At 46.7% G+C, this 20,269-nt stretch overlaps 1 protein-coding gene across 5 annotated transcripts in view; it reads left to right on the top strand.

Moving 5' to 3' along the window:
* The window catches only part of LOC118379232 (triple functional domain protein-like), a 129,909-nt gene that overhangs the window by 50,646 nt on the left and 58,994 nt on the right, over nt 1-20,269 (top strand). For 4 of the 5 annotated variants that reach the window (XM_052470083.1, XM_052470085.1, XM_052470084.1 and 1 more), the window contains one exon: nt 18,032-18,224. In XM_052470083.1, the coding sequence (XP_052326043.1) occupies nt 18,032-18,224 (193 nt within the window). Of the gene's footprint in view, nt 1-9,501; nt 16,607-18,031; nt 18,225-20,269 lie in introns of those variants that run through there. The other variant, XM_052470087.1, reaches the window with a different exon arrangement.

Raw genomic sequence — 20,269 nt, 5'->3', positions numbered from 1 at the left:
GGTGAAAATGGAGAGAGAGGGAGAGAGTGGGAGGGGGATGAAAATGGAGAGGGGGGTGAAAATGGAGAGAGAGGGAGAGAGTGGGAGGGGGGATGAAAATGGAGAGAGAGAGTGGGAGGGGGTGAAAATGGAGAGAGAGGGAGAGAGTGGGAGGGGGGTGAAAATGGAGAGAGAGGGAGAGAGGGGGAGGGGGTGAAAATGGAGAGAGAGGAGAGAGTGGGAGGGGGGTGAAAATGGAGAGAGTGGGAGGGGGATGAAAATGGAGAGAGGGAGAGAGTGGGAGGGGGGATGAAAATGGAGAGAGAGGAGAGAGTGGGAGGGGGGGTGAAAATGGAGAGAGAGGGAGAGAGTGGGAGGGGGGATGAAAATGGAGAGAGAGAGTGGGAGGGGGGATGAAAATGGAGAGAGAGGGAGAGTGGGAGGGGGAATGAAAATGGAGAGAGGGGGTGAAAATGGAGAGAGAGGGAGAGAGTGGGAGGGGGATGAAAATGGAGAGAGAGGGAGAGAGTGGGAGGGGGATGAAAATGGGAGAGAGTGGGGGGATGAAAATGGAGAGAGAGGAGAGAGTGGGAGGGGGAATGAAAATGGAGTGGAGGGGGTGAAAATGGAGGGAGAGAGTGGGAGGGGGGATGAAAATGGAGAGAGAGGGAGAGAGTGGGAGGGGGGATGAAAATGAGAGGGAGAGAGTGGGAGGGGGGGTGAAAATGGAGAGAGAGGGAGAGAGTGGGAGGGGGTGAAAATGGAGAGAGAGGGAGAGAGTGGGAGGGGGGTGAAAATGGAGAGAGAGGGAGAGAGTGGGAGGGGGATGAAAATGGAGAGAGAGGGGGGGAGAGTGGGAGTGGGAATGAAAATGGAGAGAGAGAGAAAGGGGGAGAAAATGGAGGAGAGAGTGGGAGGGGGATGAAAATGGAGAGAGAGGGAGAGAGTGGGAGGGGGGATGAAAATGGAGAGGGAGAGAGTGGGAGGGGGGTGAAAATGGAGAGAGAGGGGAGAGAGTGGGAGGGGGTGAAAATGGAGAGAGAGGGAGAGAGGGGGAGGGGGATGAAAATGGAGAGAGAGAGAGAGAGGGAGGGGGTGAAAATGGAGAGATAGGGAGAGTGGGTGGGGGGTGAAAATGGAGAGAGAGGGAGAGAGTGGGGGGGGGATGAAAATGGAGAGAGAGGGGAGAGTGGGAGGGGGATGAAAATGGAGAGGAGAGAGTGGGAAGGGGATGAAAATGGAGAGGGAGAGAGGGAGAGAGTGGGAGGGGGTGAAAATGGAGAGAGTGGGAGGGGGGATGAAAATGGAGAGAGAGAGTGGGAGGGGGTGAAAATGGAGAGAGTGGGAGGGAGGATGAAAATGGAGAGAGAGGGAGAGAGTGGGAGGGGGTGAAAATGGAGAGAGAGGGAGAGAGTGGGAGGGGGGTGAAAATGGAGAGAGAGGGAGAGAGTGGGAGGGGGGATGAAAATGGAGAGAGAGGGGAGAGTGGGAGGGGGGGTGAAAATGGAGAGAGAGGGAGAGAGTGGGAGGGGGTGAAAATGGAGAGAGAGGGAGAGAGTGGGAGGGGGGGTGAAAATGGAGAGAGAGGGAGAGAGTGGAAGGGGGATGAAAATGGATGAGAGAGGGAGAGAGTGGGAGGGGGATGAAAATGGAGAGAGAGAGGAGAGAGTGGGAGGGGGTGAAAATGGAGAGAGAGGGAGAGAGTGGGGGGGGATGAAAATGGAGAGAGAGGAGAGAGTGGGAGGGGGGTGAAAATGGAGAGAGAGGGAGAGAGTGGGAGGGGGGGAAAATGGAGAGAGAGGGAGAGAGTGGGGTGGAGGGGGTGAAAATGGAGAGTGGGAGGGGGATGAAAATGGAGAGAGAGGGAGAGTGGGGGGGGATGAAAATGGAGAGAGGGAGAGAGTGGGAGGGGGATGAAAATGGAGAGAGGAGAGAGTGGGAGGGGGATGAAAATGGAGAGAGTGGGAGGGGGTGAAAATGGAGAGAGGGAGAGAGTGGAGGGGGATGAAAATGGAGAGAGAGGGGGAGTGGGAGGGGGATGAAAATGGAGAGAGAGAGAGGAGAGAGTGGGAGGGGGATGAAAATGGAGAGAGGGAGAGAGTGGGAGGGGGATGAAAATGGAGAGAGGGAGAGAGTGGGAGGGGGTGAAAATGGAGAGAGAGGGGGGGATGAAAATGGAGAGAGAGGAGAGAGTGGGAGGGGGATGAAAAATGGAGAGAGAGGGAGAGAGTGGGAGGGGGGATGAAAATGGAGAGAGAGAGTGGAGATGAGGAGAGTGGGGAGGGGGTGAAAATGGAGGAGAGGAGAGGAGTGGAGGGGGTGAAAATGGAGAGAGAGGGAGAGAGGGAGGGGGATGAAAATGGAGAGAGAGGGAGAGTGGGAGGGGGATGAAAATGGAGAGAGAGAGAGAGGGAGAGAGGGAGGGGGATGAAAATGGAGAGAAGAGAGAGTGGGAGGGGGGTGAAAATGGAATGGAGAGGGAGAGAGTGGGAGGGGGATGAAAATGGAGAGAGAGGGAGAGAGTGGGGGGGGTGAAAATGGAGAGAGAGGGAGAGAGTGGGAGGGGGTGAAAATGGAGAGGGGAGTGGGAGGTGAAAATGGAGAGAGAGGGAGAGTGGGAGGGGGATGAAAATGGAGAGAGAGAGAGGGAGAGAGTGGGAGTGGGGGGGGTGAAAATGGAGAGAGAGAGAGAGAGAGGGGGAGGGGGATGAAAATGGAGAGAGAGAGGGAGAGAGAGTGGGAGGGGGTGAAAATGGAGGGAGAGAGTGGGAGGGGTGGGGGAGAGGGAGAGAGTGGGAGGGGGTGAAAATGGAGAGAGAGAGTGGGAGGGGGATGAAAATGGAGAGAGAGGGAGAGAGTGGGAGGGGGATGAAAATGGAGAGAGAGGGAGGGAGAGAGTGGGAGGGGATGTGAAATGGAGAGAGAGGGAGAGAGTGGGAGGGGGTGAAAATGGAGAGAGAGGGAGAAATGGAGGGAAAATGAGAGAGAGGGAGAGGGAGGGGGGAAAATGGAGAGAGAGGGAGAGAGTGGGAGGGGGGTGAAAATGGGAGAGAGAGAGTGGGAGGGGGGGATGAAAATGGGAGAGAGAGAGGGAGAGAGTGGGGGGGGTGAAAATGGAGAGAGAGGGAGAGAGTGGGGGGGGATGAGAAAGTGGAGGGGGATGAGAGGAGAGAGTGGAGGGGGTGAAAATGGAGAGAGGGAGAGAGTGGGAGGGGGTGAAAATGGAGAGAGAGGGAGAGAGTGGGAGGGGGATGAAAATGGAGAGGAGAGGGAGAGAGTGGGAGGGGGATGAAAATGGAGAGAGAGGGAGAGAGTGGGGGGGGATGAAAATGGAGAGAGAGGAGAGAGTGGGAGGGGGTGAAAATGGAGAGAGAGGAGAGAGTGGGAGGGGGGATGAAAATGGAGAGAGAGGGAGAGAGTGGGAGGGGGGATGAAAATGGAGAGAGAGGGAGAGAGTGGGAGGGGGGTGAAAATGGAGAGAGAGAGAGAGAGTGGGAGGGGGGATGAAAATGGAGAGAGAGGAGAGAGTGGGAAGGGGGATGAAAATGGAGAGAGAGAGAGGGAGAGAGTGGGAAGGGGGATGAAAATGGAGAGAGAGAGGGGGAGAGAGTGGGAGGGGGGGTGAAAATGGAGAGAGAGGGAGAGAGTGGGAGGGGGATGAAAATGGAGAGAGAGGGAGAGAGTGGGAGGGGGGATGAAAATGGAGAGAGAGAGAGGGAGAGAGTGGGAAGGGGGATGAAAATGGAGAGAGAGAGAGGGAGAGAGTGGGAGGGATGAAAATGGAGAGAGAGGAGAGAGTGGGAGGGGGATGAAAATGGAGAGAGAGAGAGGGAGAGAGTGGGAGGGGGTGAAAATGGAAGAGAGAGTGGGAGGGGGTGAAAATGGAGAGAGAGGAGAGAGGGAGGGGGATGAAAATGGAGAGAGAGAGAGTGGGAGGGGGTGAAAATGGAGAGAGAGGGAGAGAGTGGGAGGGGGGTGAAAATGGAGAGAGAGAGGGAGAGAGTGGGAGGGGGATGAAAATGGAGAGAGAGGGAGAGAGAGTGGGAGGGGGATGAAAATGGAGAGAGGGAGAGAGTGGGGAGGAGGGATGAAAATGGAGAGAGAGAGAGAGTGGGAGGGGGATGAAAATGGAGAGAGAGAGAGGGAGAGAGGGAGTGGGGGGTGAAATGGAGAGAGAGGGAGAGAGTGGGAGGGGGGTGAAAATGGAGAGAGAGGGAGAGAGTGGGAGGGGGATGAAAATGGAGAGAGAGGGAGAGAGTGGGAGGGGGATGAAAAATAGGGGAGAGAGAGAGAGAGGGAGAGAGTGGGAGGGGGGTGAAAATGGAGAGAGAGGGAGAGAGTGGGAGGGGGATGAAAATGAGAGAGAGAGAGAGTGGAGGGGGGTGAAAATGGAGAGAGAGGGAGAGAGTGGGAGGGGGGATGAAAATGGAGAGAGAGAGAGAGGGGAGAGAGTGGAGGGGGATGAAAATGGAGAGAGAGAGAGGGAGGGGGTGAAAATGGAGAGAGGGAGAGAGTGGGAGGGTGAAAATGGAGAGAGGGAGAGAGTGGGAGGGGGTGAAATGGAGAGAGGGGGAGGGGGTGAAAATGGGAGAGAGAGGGAGAGAGTGGGAGGGGGTGAAAATGGAGAGGGAGAGAGTGGGAGGGGGGGATGAAAATGGAGAGAGAGAGAGAGAGAGAGGGAGAGAGTGAAAATGGTGAAAATGGAGGGAGAGTGGGAGGGGGGTGAAAATGGAGAGAGAGGAGAGTGGGAGGGGGGTGAAAATGGAGAGAGAGAGTGGGAGGGGGATGAAAATGGAGAGAGAGGGAGAGAGTGGGAGGGGGGATGAAAATGGAGAGAGAGGGAGAGAGTGGGAGGGGGGTGAAAATGGAGAGAGAGAGAGAGAGAGAGGGAGAGAGGGGGAGGGGGGTGAAAATGGGAGAGAGAGGGAGAGAGTGGGAGGGGGGTGAAAATGGAGAGAGAGGGAGAGAGTGGGAGGGGGTGAAAATGGAGAGAGAGGGAGAGAGTGGGAGGGGGATGAAAATGGAGAGAGAGGGAGAGAGGGGGGGGGTGAAAATGGAGAGAGAGGGAGAGAGTGGGAGGGGGATGAAAAAATGGAGAGGGAGAGAGTGGGAGGGGGTGAAAATGGAGAGAGAGGGAGAGAGTGGGGGGGTGGTGAAAATGGAGAGAGAGGGAGGAGTGGGAGGGGGTGAAAATGGAAAATGAGAGTGGGAGGGGAGAAAGGAGAGAGAGTGGGGGGGATGAAAATGGAGAGAGAGGGAGAGAGTGGGAGGGGGATGAGAGGAGGAGAGTGGGAGGGGGTGAAAATGGAGAGAGAGGGAGAGAGTGGGAGGGGGGTGAAAATGGAGAGAGAGGGAGAGAGTGGGAAGGGGGATGAAAATGGAGAGAGAGAGAGGGAGAGAGTGGGAGGGGGGATGAAAATGGAGAGAGAGGGAGAGAGTGGGAGGGGGGATGAAAATGGAGAGAGAGGGAGAGAGTGGGAGGGGGGTGAAAATGGAGAGAGGGAGAGAGGGGGAGGGGGATGAAAATGGAGAGAGAGGGAGAGAGTGGGAGGGGGGATGAAAATGGAGAGAGAGGGAGAGAGTTGGAGGGGGTGAAAATGGAGAGAGAGGGAGAGAGTGGGAGGGGGTGAAAATGGAGAGAGTGGAAGGGGGGATGAAAATGGAGAGAGAGGGGAGAGTGGGAGGGGGATGAAAATGGAGAGAGGGAGAGAGTGGGAGGGGGTGAAAATGAGAGAGGGAGAGAGTGGGAGGGGGGTGAAAATGGAGAGAGAGTGGGAGGGGGATGAAAATGGAGAGAGAGGGAGAGTGGGAGGGGGTGAAAAATGGAGAGAGAGGGAGAGAGTGGGAGGGGGTGAAAATGGGGGAGAGAGGGAGAGAGTGGAGGGGGTGAAAATGGAGAGAGAGGGAGAGAGTGGGAGGGGGGATGAAAATGGAGAGAGAGGGAGAGAGTGGGAGGGGGGGTGAAAATGGAGAGAGAGGGAGGGGGGGTGAAAATGGAGAGAGATATATTGTGGGCCAGAATACCTGCCGCAGCTCCTGTGTTGCCAAGAACCCTTCCTCCACACTGTCACTGGAGATGGAGGCACTGACACATGGATGGAGGCACTGACACATGGATGGAGGCACTGACACATGGATGGAGGCACTGACACATGGATGGAGGCACTGACACATGGATGGAGGCACTGACACATGGATGGAGGCACTGACACATGGATGGAGGCACTGACACATGGATGGAGGCACTGACACATGGATGGAGGCACTGACACATGGATGGAGGCACTGACACATGGATGGAGGCACTGACACATGGATGGAGGCACTGACACATGGATGGAGGCACTGACACATGGATAGAGGCACTGACACATGGATGGAGGCACTGACACATGGATGGAGGCACTGACACATGGATGGAGGCACTGACACATGGAGGAGGCACTGACACATGGATAGAGGGAGGCACTGACACATGGATGGAGGCACTGACACATGGATGGAGGCACTGACACATGGATGGAGGCACTGACACATGGATAGAGGGAGGCACTGACACATGGATAGAGGGAGGCACTGACACATGGATAGAGGGAGGCACTGACACATGGATAGAGGGAGGCACTGACACATGGATAGAGGGAGGCACTGACACATGGATAGAGGGAGCAAGAGACACATGGATAGAGGGAGGCACTGACACATGGATAGAGGGAGGCACTGACACATGGATGGAGGCACTGACACATGGATAGAGGGAGGCACTGACACATGGATAGAGGGAGCAAGAGACACATGGATAGAGGGAGGCACTGACACATGGATAGAGGGAGGCACTGACACATGGATAGAGGGAGGCACTGACACATGGATAGAGGGAGGCACTGACACATGGATAGAGGGAGGCACTGACACATGGATAGAGGGAGGCACTGACACATGGATAGAGGGAGGCACTGACACATGGATAGAGGGAGGCACTGACACATGGATCCTTCTGTGGCTCAGTTGGTAGAGCATGGCGCTTGTAACGCCAGGGTAGTGGGTTCGATTCGGGACCACCCATACGTAGAATGTATGCACACATGACTGTAAGTCGCTTTGGATAAAAGCGTCAGCTAAATGGCATATATTATATTATTATATATTATAGGGAGGCACTGACACATGGATAGAGGGAGCAAGAGACACATGGATAGAGGGAGGCACTGACACATGGATGGAGGCACTGACACATGGATAGAGGGAGGCACTGACACATGGATAGAGGGAGGCACTGACACATGGATAGAGGGAGGCACTGACACATGGATAGAGGGAGGCACTGACACATGGATAGAGGGAGGCACTGACACATGGATAGAGGGAGGCACTGACACATGGATAGAGGGAGGCACTGACACATGGATAGAGGGAGGCACTGACACATGGATAGAGGGAGGCACTGACACATGGATAGAGGGAGGCACTGACACATGGATAGAGGGAGGCACTGACACATGGATAGAGGGAGGCACTGACACATGGATAGAGGGAGCGAGAGACACATGGATAGAGGGAGCGAGAGACACATGGATAGAGGGAGCGAGAGACACATGGATAGAGGGAGCGACAGACACATGGATAGAGGGAGCGAGAGACACATGGATAGAGGGAGCGAGAGACACATGGATAGAGGGAGCGAGAGACACATGGATAGAGGGAGCGAGAGACACATGGATAGAGGGAGCGAGAGACACATGGATAGAGGGAGCGAGAGACACATGGATAGAGGGAGCGAGACACATGGATAGAGGGAGCGAGAGACACATGGATAGAGGGAGCGAGAGACACATGGATAGAGGGAGCGAGAGACACATGGATAGAGGGAGCGAGAGACACATGGATAGAGGGAGCGAGAGACAAATGGATAGAGGGAGCGAGAGACTGATGGATAGAGAGACAGATGGATAGAGGGAGCGAGAGACAGATGGATAGAGGGAGCGAGAGACTGATGGATAGAGAGACAGATGGATAGAGGGAGCATGAATAGAGAGACAAATGGATAGAGGAGCGAGAGACAAATGGATAGAGGGAGCGAGACAAATGGATAGAGGGAGCGAGAGACAAATGGATAGAGGAGCGATAGACAAATGGATAGAGAGCAAATGGATGGAGAGAGACAGACATGGATAGAGGGAGCGAGAGACAAATGGATAGAGGGAGCGAGAGACAAATGGATAGAGGAGAAAAGAATAGAGACACATGGATAGAGGGAGCGAGAGACAAATGGATAGAGGGAGCGAGAGACAAATGGATAGAGGGAGCGAGAGACAAATGGATAGAGGGAGCGAGAGACAAATGGATAGAGGGAGCGAGAGACAAATGGATAGAGGGAGCGAGAGACAAATGGATAGAGGGAGCGAGAGACAAATGGATAGAGGGAGCGAGAGACAAATGGATAGAGGGAGCGAGAGACAAATGGATAGAGGGAGCGAGAGACAAATGGATAGAGGGAGCGAGAGACAAATGGATAGAGGGAGCGAGAGACAGATGGATAGAGGGAGCAAGAGACAGATGGATAGAGAGACCAATGATTAGCGGGAGAGTACAATGAATAGAGGGAGAGTACAATGAATAGAGGGAGAGTACAATGAATAGAGGGAGAGTACAATGAATAGAGGGAGAGTACAATGAATAGAGGGAGAGTACAATGAATAGAGGGAGAGTACAATGAATAGAGGGAGAGTACAATGAATAGAGGGAGAGTACAATGAATAGAGGGAGAGTACAATGAATAGAGGGAGAGTACAATGAATAGAGGGAGAGTACAATGAATAGAGGGAGAGTAACATGAATAGAGAGAGAGAGAGATCAATGGATAAAGAGAGCGACAAATGGATAGAGAGAGACACATGGATAGAGGGAGAGTAAAATGAATATATGGAGAATAAAATGAATAGAGGGAGAGACAAATGAATAGAGAGACAGACAAATGAATAGAGAGACAGACAAATGAATAGAGACAGACAAATTAATAGAGACAGACAAATTAATAGAGAGACAGACAAATTAATAGAGAGAGAGAAAGACAAATGAATAGATGGAGTAAAATGAATAGAGGGAGACAAATGCATAGAGGGACAGACAAATGAATAGAGGGAGAGTAAAATGAATAGAGGGAGAGTAAAATGAATAGATGGAGAGACAAATGAATAGCGGGAGAGTAAAATGAATAGGGAGACCAATGATTAGTGGGAGAGTAAAATGAATAGAGGGAGAGTAAAATGATGGAGAGAGAGACAAATAATGGAGAGAGAGACCAATGGATGGAGAGAGACCAATGGATAGAGAGAGCAAGACCAATGGATGGTGAGAGAGTAAAATGAATAGAGGGAGAGTAAAATTAATTGAGAGAGAGAGAGAGAGAGTAGACAGAGATGGAGAGAGAGAAAGAGATAGAGAGAGAGAGATAGAGAGAGAGAGAGAGAGAGAGAGAGAGAGAGAGAGAGATAGAGAGAGAGAGACAAATGGATGGAGAGAGAGAGAGAGAGGCAAAAGAATTGAGAGAGAGAGAGAGGGAAATTAATTGCGAGAGAGACAAATTAATAGAGACAAATTAATATAGAGAGAGAACTGAAGAGAGCGAGAGAGAGACAAATGAATTGAGAGACAAATGGATAGAGTGAGACACACGAATTCATAGAGAGATAGAGAGAACAATTGATAGAGAGACAAATGGATGGAGAGAGACCAATGGTTACAGAGGGAGACAAATGGATAGAGAGCAAGGGAGAGAGACATGGATGGAGAGAGAGACAAATTAATCGAGAGAGACAGACAATTGAAAAGAAAGAGAGACACATGGATGTAGAGAGAGGGAGCCAAATGGGTGGAGAGAGAGACAAATATATATAGAGAGGGAGACAAATGGATGGAGAGAGAGACAAATTAATCGAGAGAGACAGACAATTGAAAAGAAAGAGAGACACATGGATGTAGAGAGAGGGAGCCAAATGGGTGGAGAGAGAGACAAATATATAGAGAGAGAGACAAATGGATAGAGAGAGACAAATGGATGGAGAGAGAGACAAATATATAGAGAGAGAGACAAATGGATAGAGAGAGACAAATGGATGGAGAGAGAGACAAATATATATAGAGAGAGACAAATGGATAGAGAGAGACAAGTGGATGGAGAGAGAGACAAATATATAGAGAGAGACAATTGAATGGAGAGAGCAGGAAACAAATAGATAGAGAGAGACAAATGGATGGACAGAGAGCCAAATGAATGGAGAGAGAGACACATGGATAGAGAGAGAGACACAAATGAATGGAGAAAGAGACAAATTAATGGAGAGAGAGAGACAAATGAATAGAGAGAGAGAGACAAATGGATGGAGAGAGAGAGACAAATGGATATATAGAGAGAGAGAAAAATAAATTGAGAGAGCAAGGCAAATGAATGGAGAGAGAGAGACAAACTGATAGAGAGAGACAAACGGATAGAGAGAGACAAATGGATAGAGACACAAATAAATAGAGAGAGCAAGGCAAATGAATGGAGAGACAGACAAATGAATAGAGAGAGACAAATGGATAGAGAGAGACAAATGGATAGAGAGAGACAAATGGATAGAGACACAAATAAATAGAGAGAGAGAGACAAATAAATAGAGAGAGAGGCAAATGGATGGAGAGAGAGGGGGAGACAAATAAGTAGAGAGAGAGAGAGAGAGACAAATTAATAGAGAGAGAGAGACAAATAAGTAGAGAGAGAGACAAATGAATAGAGAGAGACAAATGGATGGAGAAAGAGACAAATAAGTAGAGAGAGAAATGAATAGAGAGACAAATGGATGGAGAGAGAGAGAGAGAAATGAATAGAGAGAGAGACAAATGGATGGAGAGAGAGACAAATGGATGAAGAGAGAGACAAATGAATAGAGAGAGACAAATGGATGGAGAGAGAGACAAATGGATGGAGAGAGAGACAAATGGATGGAGAGAGAGACAAATGAATAGAAAGAGACAAATGGATGGAGAGAGAGACCAATGGATGGAGAGAGAGACATATGAATAGAAAGAGACAAATGGATGGAGAGAGAGACAAATGGATAGAAAGAGACAAATGAATAGAAAGAGACAAATGGATGGAGAGAGAGACAAATGGATAGAAAGAGACAAATGGATGGAGAGAGAGACCAATGGATGGAGAGAGAGACAAATGAATAGAAAGAGACAAATGGATGGAGAGAGAGACAAATGGATAGAAATAGACAAATGGATGGAGAGAGAGACAAATGGATGGAGAGAGAGACAAATGAATAGAAAGAGACAAATGGATGGAGAGAGAGACAAATGGATAGAAATAGACAAATGGATGGAGAGAGAGACACATGGATAGAGTGAGAGACAAATGAATGGAGAGAGAGAGAGACACGGATAGAGAGAGAGACACAAATGAATGGAGAAAGAGACAAATTAATGGAGAGAGAGAGACAAATGAATAGAGAGAGAGACAAATGGATGGAGAGAGAGACAAATGAATAGAGAGAGAGACAAATGGATGGAGAGAGAGACAAATGAATAGGGAGAGAGAGACAAATGGATGGAGAGAGAGACAAATTAATAGAGAGAGAGACAAATGAATAGAGAGCGAGAGACAAATGGATATATAGAGAGAGAGAAAAATAAATTGAGAGAGCAAGGCAAATGAATGGAGAGAGAGAGACAAACTGATAGAGACAAACGGATAGAGAGAGACAAATGGATAGAGACACAAATAAATAGAGAGAGCAAGGCAAATTAATGGAGAGAGAGAGACAAACTGATAGAGAGAGACAAACGGATAGAGAGACAAATGGATAGAGACACAAATAAATAGAGAGAGCAAGGCAAATGAATGGAGAGAGAGAGACAAACTGATAGAGACAAACGGATAGAGAGAGACAAATGGATAGAGACACAAATAAATAGAGAGAGCAAGGCAAATTAATGGAGAGAGAGAGACAAACTGATAGAGAGAGACAAACGGATAGAGAGACAAATGGATAGAGACACAAATAAATAGAGAGAGCAAGGCAAATGAATGGAGAGAGAGAGACAAACTGATAGAGAGAGACAAACGGATAGAGAGAGACAAATGGATAGAGACACAAATAAATAGAGAGAGCAAGGCAAATGAATGGAGAGACAGACAAATGAATAGAGAGAGACAAATTGATAGAGAGAGACAAATGGATAGAGACACAAATAAATAGAGAGAGCAAGGCAAATGAATGGAGAGAGAGACAAACTGATAGAGAGAGACAAATGGATAGAGACACATGGATAGAGACACAAATAAATAGAGAGAGCAAGGCAAATGAATGGAGAGAGAGACAAATGGATAGAGAGAGACAAATGGATAGAGAGAGACAAATGGATACACACAAATAAATAGAGAGAGAGAGACAAATAAATAGAGAGAGGCAAATGGATGGAGAGAGAGGGGGAGACAAATAAGTAGAGAGAGAGAGAGAGACAAATAAGTAGAGAGAGAGACAAATGAATAGAGAGAGACAAATGGATGGAGAAAGAGACAAATAAGTAGAGAGAGAAATTAATAGAGAGACAAATGGATGGAGAGAGAGAGAGAAATGAATAGAGAGAGAGACAAATGGATGGAGAGAGAGACAAATGGATGGAGAGAGAGACAAATGGATGGAGAGAGACAAATGGATGGAGAGAGACAAATGGATGGAGAGAGAGACAAATGGATGGAGAGAGAGACAAATGAATAGAAAGAGACAAATGGATGGAGAGAGAGACCAATGGATGGAGAGAGAGACAAATGAATAGAAAGAGACAAATGGATGGAGAGAGAGACAAATGGATGGAGAGAGAGACAAATGAATAGAAAGAGACAAATGGATGGAGAGAGATACAAATGGATGGAGAGAGAGACAAATGGATGGAGAGAGAGACAAATGAATAGAAAGAGACAAATGGATGGAGAGAGAGACCAATGGATGGAGAGAGAGACAAATGAATAGAAAGAGACAAATGGATGGAGAAAGAGACAAATGAATAGAAAGAGACAAATGGATGGAGAGAGAGACAAATGGATGGAGAGAGAGACAAATGAATAGAAAGAGACAAATGGATGGAGAGAGAGACAAATGAATAGAAAGAGACAAATGGATGGAGAGAGAGACCAATGGATGGAGAGAGAGACAAATGAATAGAAAGAGACAAATGGATGGAGAGAGAGACAAATGAATAGAAAGAGACAAATGGATGGAGAGAGAGACAAATGAATAGAAAGAGACAAATGGATGGAGAGAGAGACCAATGGATGGAGAGAGAGACAAATGAATAGAAAGAGACAAATGGATGGAGAGAGAGACCAATGGATGGAGAGAGAGACAAATGAATAGAAAGAGACAAATGGATGGAGAGAGAGACAAATGGATAGAAATAGACAAATGGATGGAGAGAGAGACAATGGATGGAGAGAGACAAATGGATGGAGAGAGAGACCAATGGATGGAGAGAGAGACAAATGAATAGAAAGAGACAAATGGATGGAGAGAGAGACCAATGGATGGAGAGAGAGACAAATGAATAGAAAGAGACAAATGGATGGAGAGAGAGACCAATGGATGGAGAGAGAGACAAATGAATAGAAAGAGACAAATGGATGGAGAGAGAGACCAATGGATGGAGAGAGAGACAAATGAATAGAAAGAGACAAATGGATGGAGAGAGAGACAAATGGATAGAAATAGACAAATGGATGGAGAGAGAGACAATGGATGGAGAGAGACAAATGGATGGAGAGAGAGACAAATGGATAGAAATAGACAAATGGATGGAGAGAGAGACAAATGGATAGAAATAGACAAATGGATAGAAATAGACAAATGGATGGAGAGAGAGACAATGGATAGAGAGAGACAAATGGATGGAGAGAGAGACAAATGGATAGAAATAGACAAATGGATAGAAATAGACAAATGGATGGAGAGAGACAAATGGATGGAGAGAGACAAATGGATGGAGAGAGAGACAATGGATGGAGAGAGAGATAAATGGATGGAGAGAGACAAATGGATGGAGAGAGACAAATGGATGGAGAGAGACAAATGGATGGAGAGAGACAAATGGATGGAGAGAGAGACAAATGGATGGAGAGAGACAAATGGATGGAGAGAGAGACAATGGATGGAGAGAGATAAATGGATGGAGAGAGACAAATGGATGGAGAGAGACAAATGGATGGAGAGAGACAAATGGATAGAAATAGACAAATGGATGGAGAGAGACAAATGGATGGAGAGAGAGAGACAATGGATGGAGAGAGAGACAATGGATGGAGAGAGAGACAAATGGATAGAAATAGACAAATGGATGGAGAGAGACAAATGGATGGAGAGAGACAAATGGATGGAGAGAGAGACAATGGATGGAGAGAGAGACAAATGGATGGAGAGAGACAAATGGATGGAGAGAGAGACAATGGATGGAGAGAGACAAATGGATGGAGAGAGTGTCAAATATATAGAGAGAGAGACAAATGGATAGAGAGAGACAAATGGATGGAGAGAGAGACAAATATATAGAGAGAGAGAGACAATTGAATGGAGAGAGCGGGAGACAAATAGATAGAGAGAGACAAATGGATGGACAGAGACAAATGAATGGAGAGAGAGAGAGACACGGATAGAGAGAGAGACACAAATGAATGGAGAAAGAGAGACAAATTAATGGAGAGAGAGAGAAATGAATAGAGAGCGAGACAAATGGATGGAGAGAGAGACAAATTAATAGAGAGAGAGACAAATGAATAGAGAGAGAGACAAATGGATGGAGAGAGAGACAAATGAATAGAGAGAGAGACAAATGGATGGAGAGAGAGACAAATAAATAGAGAGAGCAAGGCAAATGAATGAATGGAGAGAGAAACAAATGAATAGAGAGAGACAAATGGGTAGAGAGAGACAAATGGATAGAGACACAAATAAATAGAGAGAGCAAGGCAAATGAATGGAGAGAGAGACAAATGAATAGAGAGAGACAAATGGATAGAGAGAGACAAATGGATAGAGAGAGACAAATGGATAGAGACACAAATAAATAGAGAGAGAGAGACAAATAAATAGAGAGAGAGGGGGAGACAAATAAGTAGAGAGCGAGAGAGAGAGACAAATTAATAGAGAGGGAGAGAGAGAGACAAATAAGTAGAGAGAGGGACAAATGAATAGAGAGAGACAAATGGATGGAGAAAGAGACAAATAAGTAGAGAGAGAAATGAATAGAGACAAATGGATGGAGAGAGAGAGAGAGAGACAAATGAATAGAGAGAGACAAATGGATGGAGAGAGAGAGAGAGAAATGAATAGAGAGAGACAAATGGATGGAGAGAGAGACAAATGGATGGAGAGAGAGACAAATGAATAGAAAGAGACAAATGGATGGAGAGAGAGACAAATGGATGGAGAGAGAGACAAATGAATAGAAAGAGACAAATGAATAGAAAGAGACAAATGGATGGAGAGAAACAAATGGATAGAGAGAGACAAATGAATAGAGAGAGAGACAAATGGATGGAGAGAGAGACAAATGAATAGAGAGAGAGACAATGGATGGAGAGAGAGACAATGGATGGAGAGAGATACAAATGAATAGAGAGAGAGACAAATGGATGGAGAGAGATACAAATGAATAGAGAGAGAGACAAATGAATAGAGAGAGAGACAAATGGATGGAGAGAGAGACAAATGGATGGAGAGAGAGACAAATGGATGGAGAGAGAGACAAATGAATAGAGAGACAAATGAATAGAGAGAGAGAGAAATGAATAGAGAGAGAGACAAATGGATGGAGAGAGAGACAAATGAATAGAGAGAGAGACAATGTATGGAGAGAGAGACAAATGGATGGAGAGAGAGACACGAATAGAGAGAGACAAATGAATATAGAGAGAGACAAATGGATGGAGAGAGAGACACATGGATGGAGAGAGAGACACGAAAAGAGAGACATGGATGGAGAGAGACAAAAATAATAGAGAGAGAGACAAATGGATGGAGAGAGACAAATTAATCGGGAGAGAGACAAATGGATGGAGAGAGAGACAAATGGATGGAGAGAGACAAATGGATGGAAAGGGAGAATTTTTTTTTTGAGACACAAATGGATGGAGAGAGAGAAATGAATAGATAGAGATGAAAATGGATGGAGAGAGACCATTGGATGGAGAGATACCAATGGGTAGAGCGAGAGAGAAATTAATTGAGAGAGTGACCAATGGATGTAGAGAGAGTCCATTGGATGGAGAGAGAATAATGGCTAGAGAGAGAGAGAAATTAATGGAGGGAGAGATCAATGGTTGGAGAGTGAGCGTCGGAGTGAGGGAGGCTGGTGAGCGGGATGGAGAGTTGGCGTGAGGGAGGGTCCAAAGGAAAAGGAGGGAGTGAGGGAGGGTAGAGAGTGTGTGGAACATGGAGTGGGAGAGAGCAATTAAAGCACAGAGGGAGGAGTGTGTGTGTTTGTTTGAGTACAACAGAGTGTCGCAGAGGCGGTACGGTTGCTCGATCAGCTCAGTAGTTGTGATGATAGCTGTGGATGAGTAGGTCTGTACTCTGCTGCTCTCTCCTAGGTACGTCTCTCTTTACAAAAACTCCCTTTTAACGCTTTACTCTCTCGCTCTCTTTTGTAGATAAAATCTAGATCTCTTGCTCCCCACTTTGTCTCTGTTACCTTATTTGTGATTCCCCTCTCTCTCCTCTCCTTGATCCTCTCTCCTCGATCCTCTCTCCTCTCCTCTCTGCTCTCTCTTCTCCTCTCTCTTCTCCTCTCTCCTCTCCTCTCTGCTCTCTCCTCTCCTCTCTCCTCTTTCCTCTCTCTCCTCTCTTCTCTCACTCTGCTCAGTGTAGTAGGAGTCAGAGTTGCTGACAGACAGGCATTAGAAAGAAAGGAGGGAAGGCTGGATAGAAAGGGAAGGAATCCAGAAAGCTCATGTTAGGAGGGAATATGGAATTGAGAGAGGAATAAAGGATTAAGGGAGATAAAGGATAGCTCTAGAAAGAGAGTGAGTGAAGTAGGGAGGAATTGTGTGTATTCTCTTGAGATACGAAACTCTGGGTCTGAGTGTTGAGGTCAGCCGTGAGGGAGGGAGAGGTGGAATATAGTGAGAGAGAGGGAATAGAGAGAAAGAGGGGGAATAGAGAGAGAGAGAGAGGGAATAGAGAACAAGAGTAGAGAAAGAGGGGGAATAGAGAGAGGGGGGGTAGAGAACGAGAGAAGAGAAAGAGGGGGAATAGAGAAAGAATGGGAGAACTAGATGCAGTGTTTATTACTAGCCATGCAGGAGATGTGTGATGCTGTGGGGAGAATCTTAGTTGAACTACAGTCTTGATGCTGATGATGGATTGAGTCTCTTTTTTTGCTTCTTTTTGGTCATTATTCTGATTGGAAGAAAAATCTATCTGGATGGAAATCACTGTAGGTTTTTGTGATTTGTCATTCTGTATGTGTGTGTGGGTGGGTGTGTGGGTGTGTGTGTGAATTCGTAGTGCGTACTCTGTGCTTCTCACAGTACAGAAAATGCATCATCACCATCTCATGGTTTGTTTTGATTCTCTCTCTCCCTCCTCCCTTCCCGTTTTCTCTACCTCCCACTCACCATCCTCCCTCTTTCTCTACCTCCCACTCACCATCCTCCCTCTTTCTCTACCTCCCACTCACCATCCTCCCTCTTTCTCTACCTCCCACTCACCATCCTCCCTCTTTCTCTACCTCCCACTCACCATCCTCCCTCTTTCTCTACCTCCCACTCACCATCCTCCCTCTTTCTCTACCTCCCACTCACCATCCTCCCTCTTTCTCTACCCCCTCCCCTTTCCCACTCTCTCACTCTTTCGCTACCACCTCTCCCCTTCCTACCCTCTCTCTCCCTCCCACGCTCTCCTCTCTCCTCCTTATCTTGCCATACCATCCACTCTCACTCTTTCCCTACCACCTTCCTTCTCCCTCCTCCTCCTCCTCCTCCTCCTCCTCCTCCTCCTCCTCCTCCTCGGTCCAGTGAGGAGGTGATCCAGCATGGCTTCACAGTCATAGTAGACATGCGAGGCAGTAAATGGGACAGTATCAAATCTCTACTGAAGATCCTCCAGGAGTCGTTCCCCTGCTGTATACACATAGCGCTCATCATCAAACCAGACAACTTCTGGCAGAAACAACGCACCAACTTCGGCAGCTCCAAGTTTGAATTTGAGGTAACATTTTTGTTTTTATTGTACTATACTATAGTGTTCTGTACTTGGGTTTGCAAAGGGAGGGTGTGTTACTTGAAACGTTCAAAGTTTACCAGTAAAAACTAGCAGAATATTTGTAACTTTCAAGGATTTGATGTATTTCATCAACTCATCTAGTGACCCATTTGGGTTCTTCAGATTATCCCAGGCGTCTGTCTGTAATGATCTCTGGCCCCCTGTGTGGCCTTATCAAATGTCAAATATATAATGAGGTGATTTTAAAATAAACAGTAGAATGACAAAGCTGTAAAACATGAAATATAAACCATAAACTTAGTGAATACTATTGGTGTTTTAATATGAGGGTTTCAGCATTATTTATTTTACTTTGGCAATATTTTTTAGTTGTAAATGTTTTGGCCCCAAATTGGTGGCAGTTGTGAAAAAAGTCAATCGTTGGAAGAGTTATCATTGTTGATTAGATGCTTTTTCATTAATTACGATATTTTCTCTTGAACCATATGGTTGATCCACTAGAAACTCACAGATATAAAACATGTATACTATATATGAATACATGTTTTAAAGTTATTCAAGTGTAAATTAACATAGATTACCAAAATTATAGAAGATTCCATGACTGGTAAATTATCAGTAGCTTTGCAACCCTAACTATACTATACTGTTCTGTACTATACTGTCCTATACTGTACTATACTATACTATGTTGTACTGTACTATACTGTATTATACTATACTGTCCTTTACTGTACTATACTGTACCATGTCACTGCATTCATTGCAATTTCATGCCTGTGACTTTGCTGAAATGTAACAAACCCAACAACAAAATGGTCTGTTTTGACTGTGACTTTGCTGAAACGTAACAAACCCAACAACAAAATGGTATGTTTTGACTGTGACTTTGCTGAAACGTAACAAACCCAACAACAAAATGGTATGTTTTGACTGTGACTTTGCTGAAACGTAACAAACCCAACAACAAAATGGTCTGTTTTGACTGTGACTTTGCTGAAACGTAACAAACCCAACAACAAAATGGTCTGTTTTGACTGTGACTTTGCTGAAACGTAACAAACCCAACAACAAAATGGTCTGTTTTGACTGTGACTTTGCTGAAACGTAACAAACCCAACAACAAAATGGTCTGTTTTGACTGTGACTTTGCTGAAACGTAACAAACCCAACAACAAAATGGTCTGTTTTGACTGTGACTTTGCTGAAACGTAACAAACCCAACAACAAAATGGTCTGTTTTGACTGTGACTTTGCTGCAACGTAACAAACCCAACAACAAAATGGTCTGTTTTGACTGTGACTTTGTGGTGTATTGCTTATTATACTCTTTGCTGTTTTAAATTTGTGATTTAGAATCACAATGGGATATTGTATGGAGCTCTGCTTGTTTTAATTCACACACACTGCTGCTTTGAATCGTTTTTGATAGGGGTAATGACCTGTAATAGTGTTGAAAATCTGAGCGTTGCAATAATGTGGTGAAGCTCTAGGTTATTAGATTAGATTTATTTGCTGGTTTTATTTGCCGTGTTTGGGCTGTGTGGAGTGCTACTTTTGATGTTGTATTAAGTTGACACACACACACAGCCCTCTACACAACCACCCTGTTAGAGCACTGCTGTGGTATTGGGTTGTCTGAGGGCTTTATTGATTGGTTGATGGTGTATAAAGCCGTGTGTCACTGTCAGCCAGTCGCCATAGGGCAGAACACACGCCATTCAACACCACCCGTTCTCTTTACCCTGCTGTGTGCGCGAGGCCAATGTGTGTCAAATCAAATGCTATTTGTCACATGCCGAATACAACAAATACTCCTTACCGTGAAATGTTTACTTACAAGCCCTTAACCAACAATGACACTTAAAAAAAAAGTAACTAGTCAAATAAAGTAACACAATAAATAAAAAACAATGAGGCTATGTACAGTACAGGAGTCGGAGGTACAGGCTAGTCGAGGTCAGTGAGGTATATATGTGTGTTTTTCAGCGCCACATTTTGCTCAGTGAAAATCACTTTTCCATCCAAAT

The sequence above is a fragment of the Oncorhynchus keta genome, chromosome 19 (genome assembly GCF_023373465.1).
Source record: "Oncorhynchus keta strain PuntledgeMale-10-30-2019 chromosome 19, Oket_V2, whole genome shotgun sequence".
Taxonomy (NCBI): Eukaryota; Metazoa; Chordata; class Actinopteri; order Salmoniformes; family Salmonidae; genus Oncorhynchus; species Oncorhynchus keta.
This window is presented reverse-complemented; position numbering and strand designations above follow the sequence as displayed.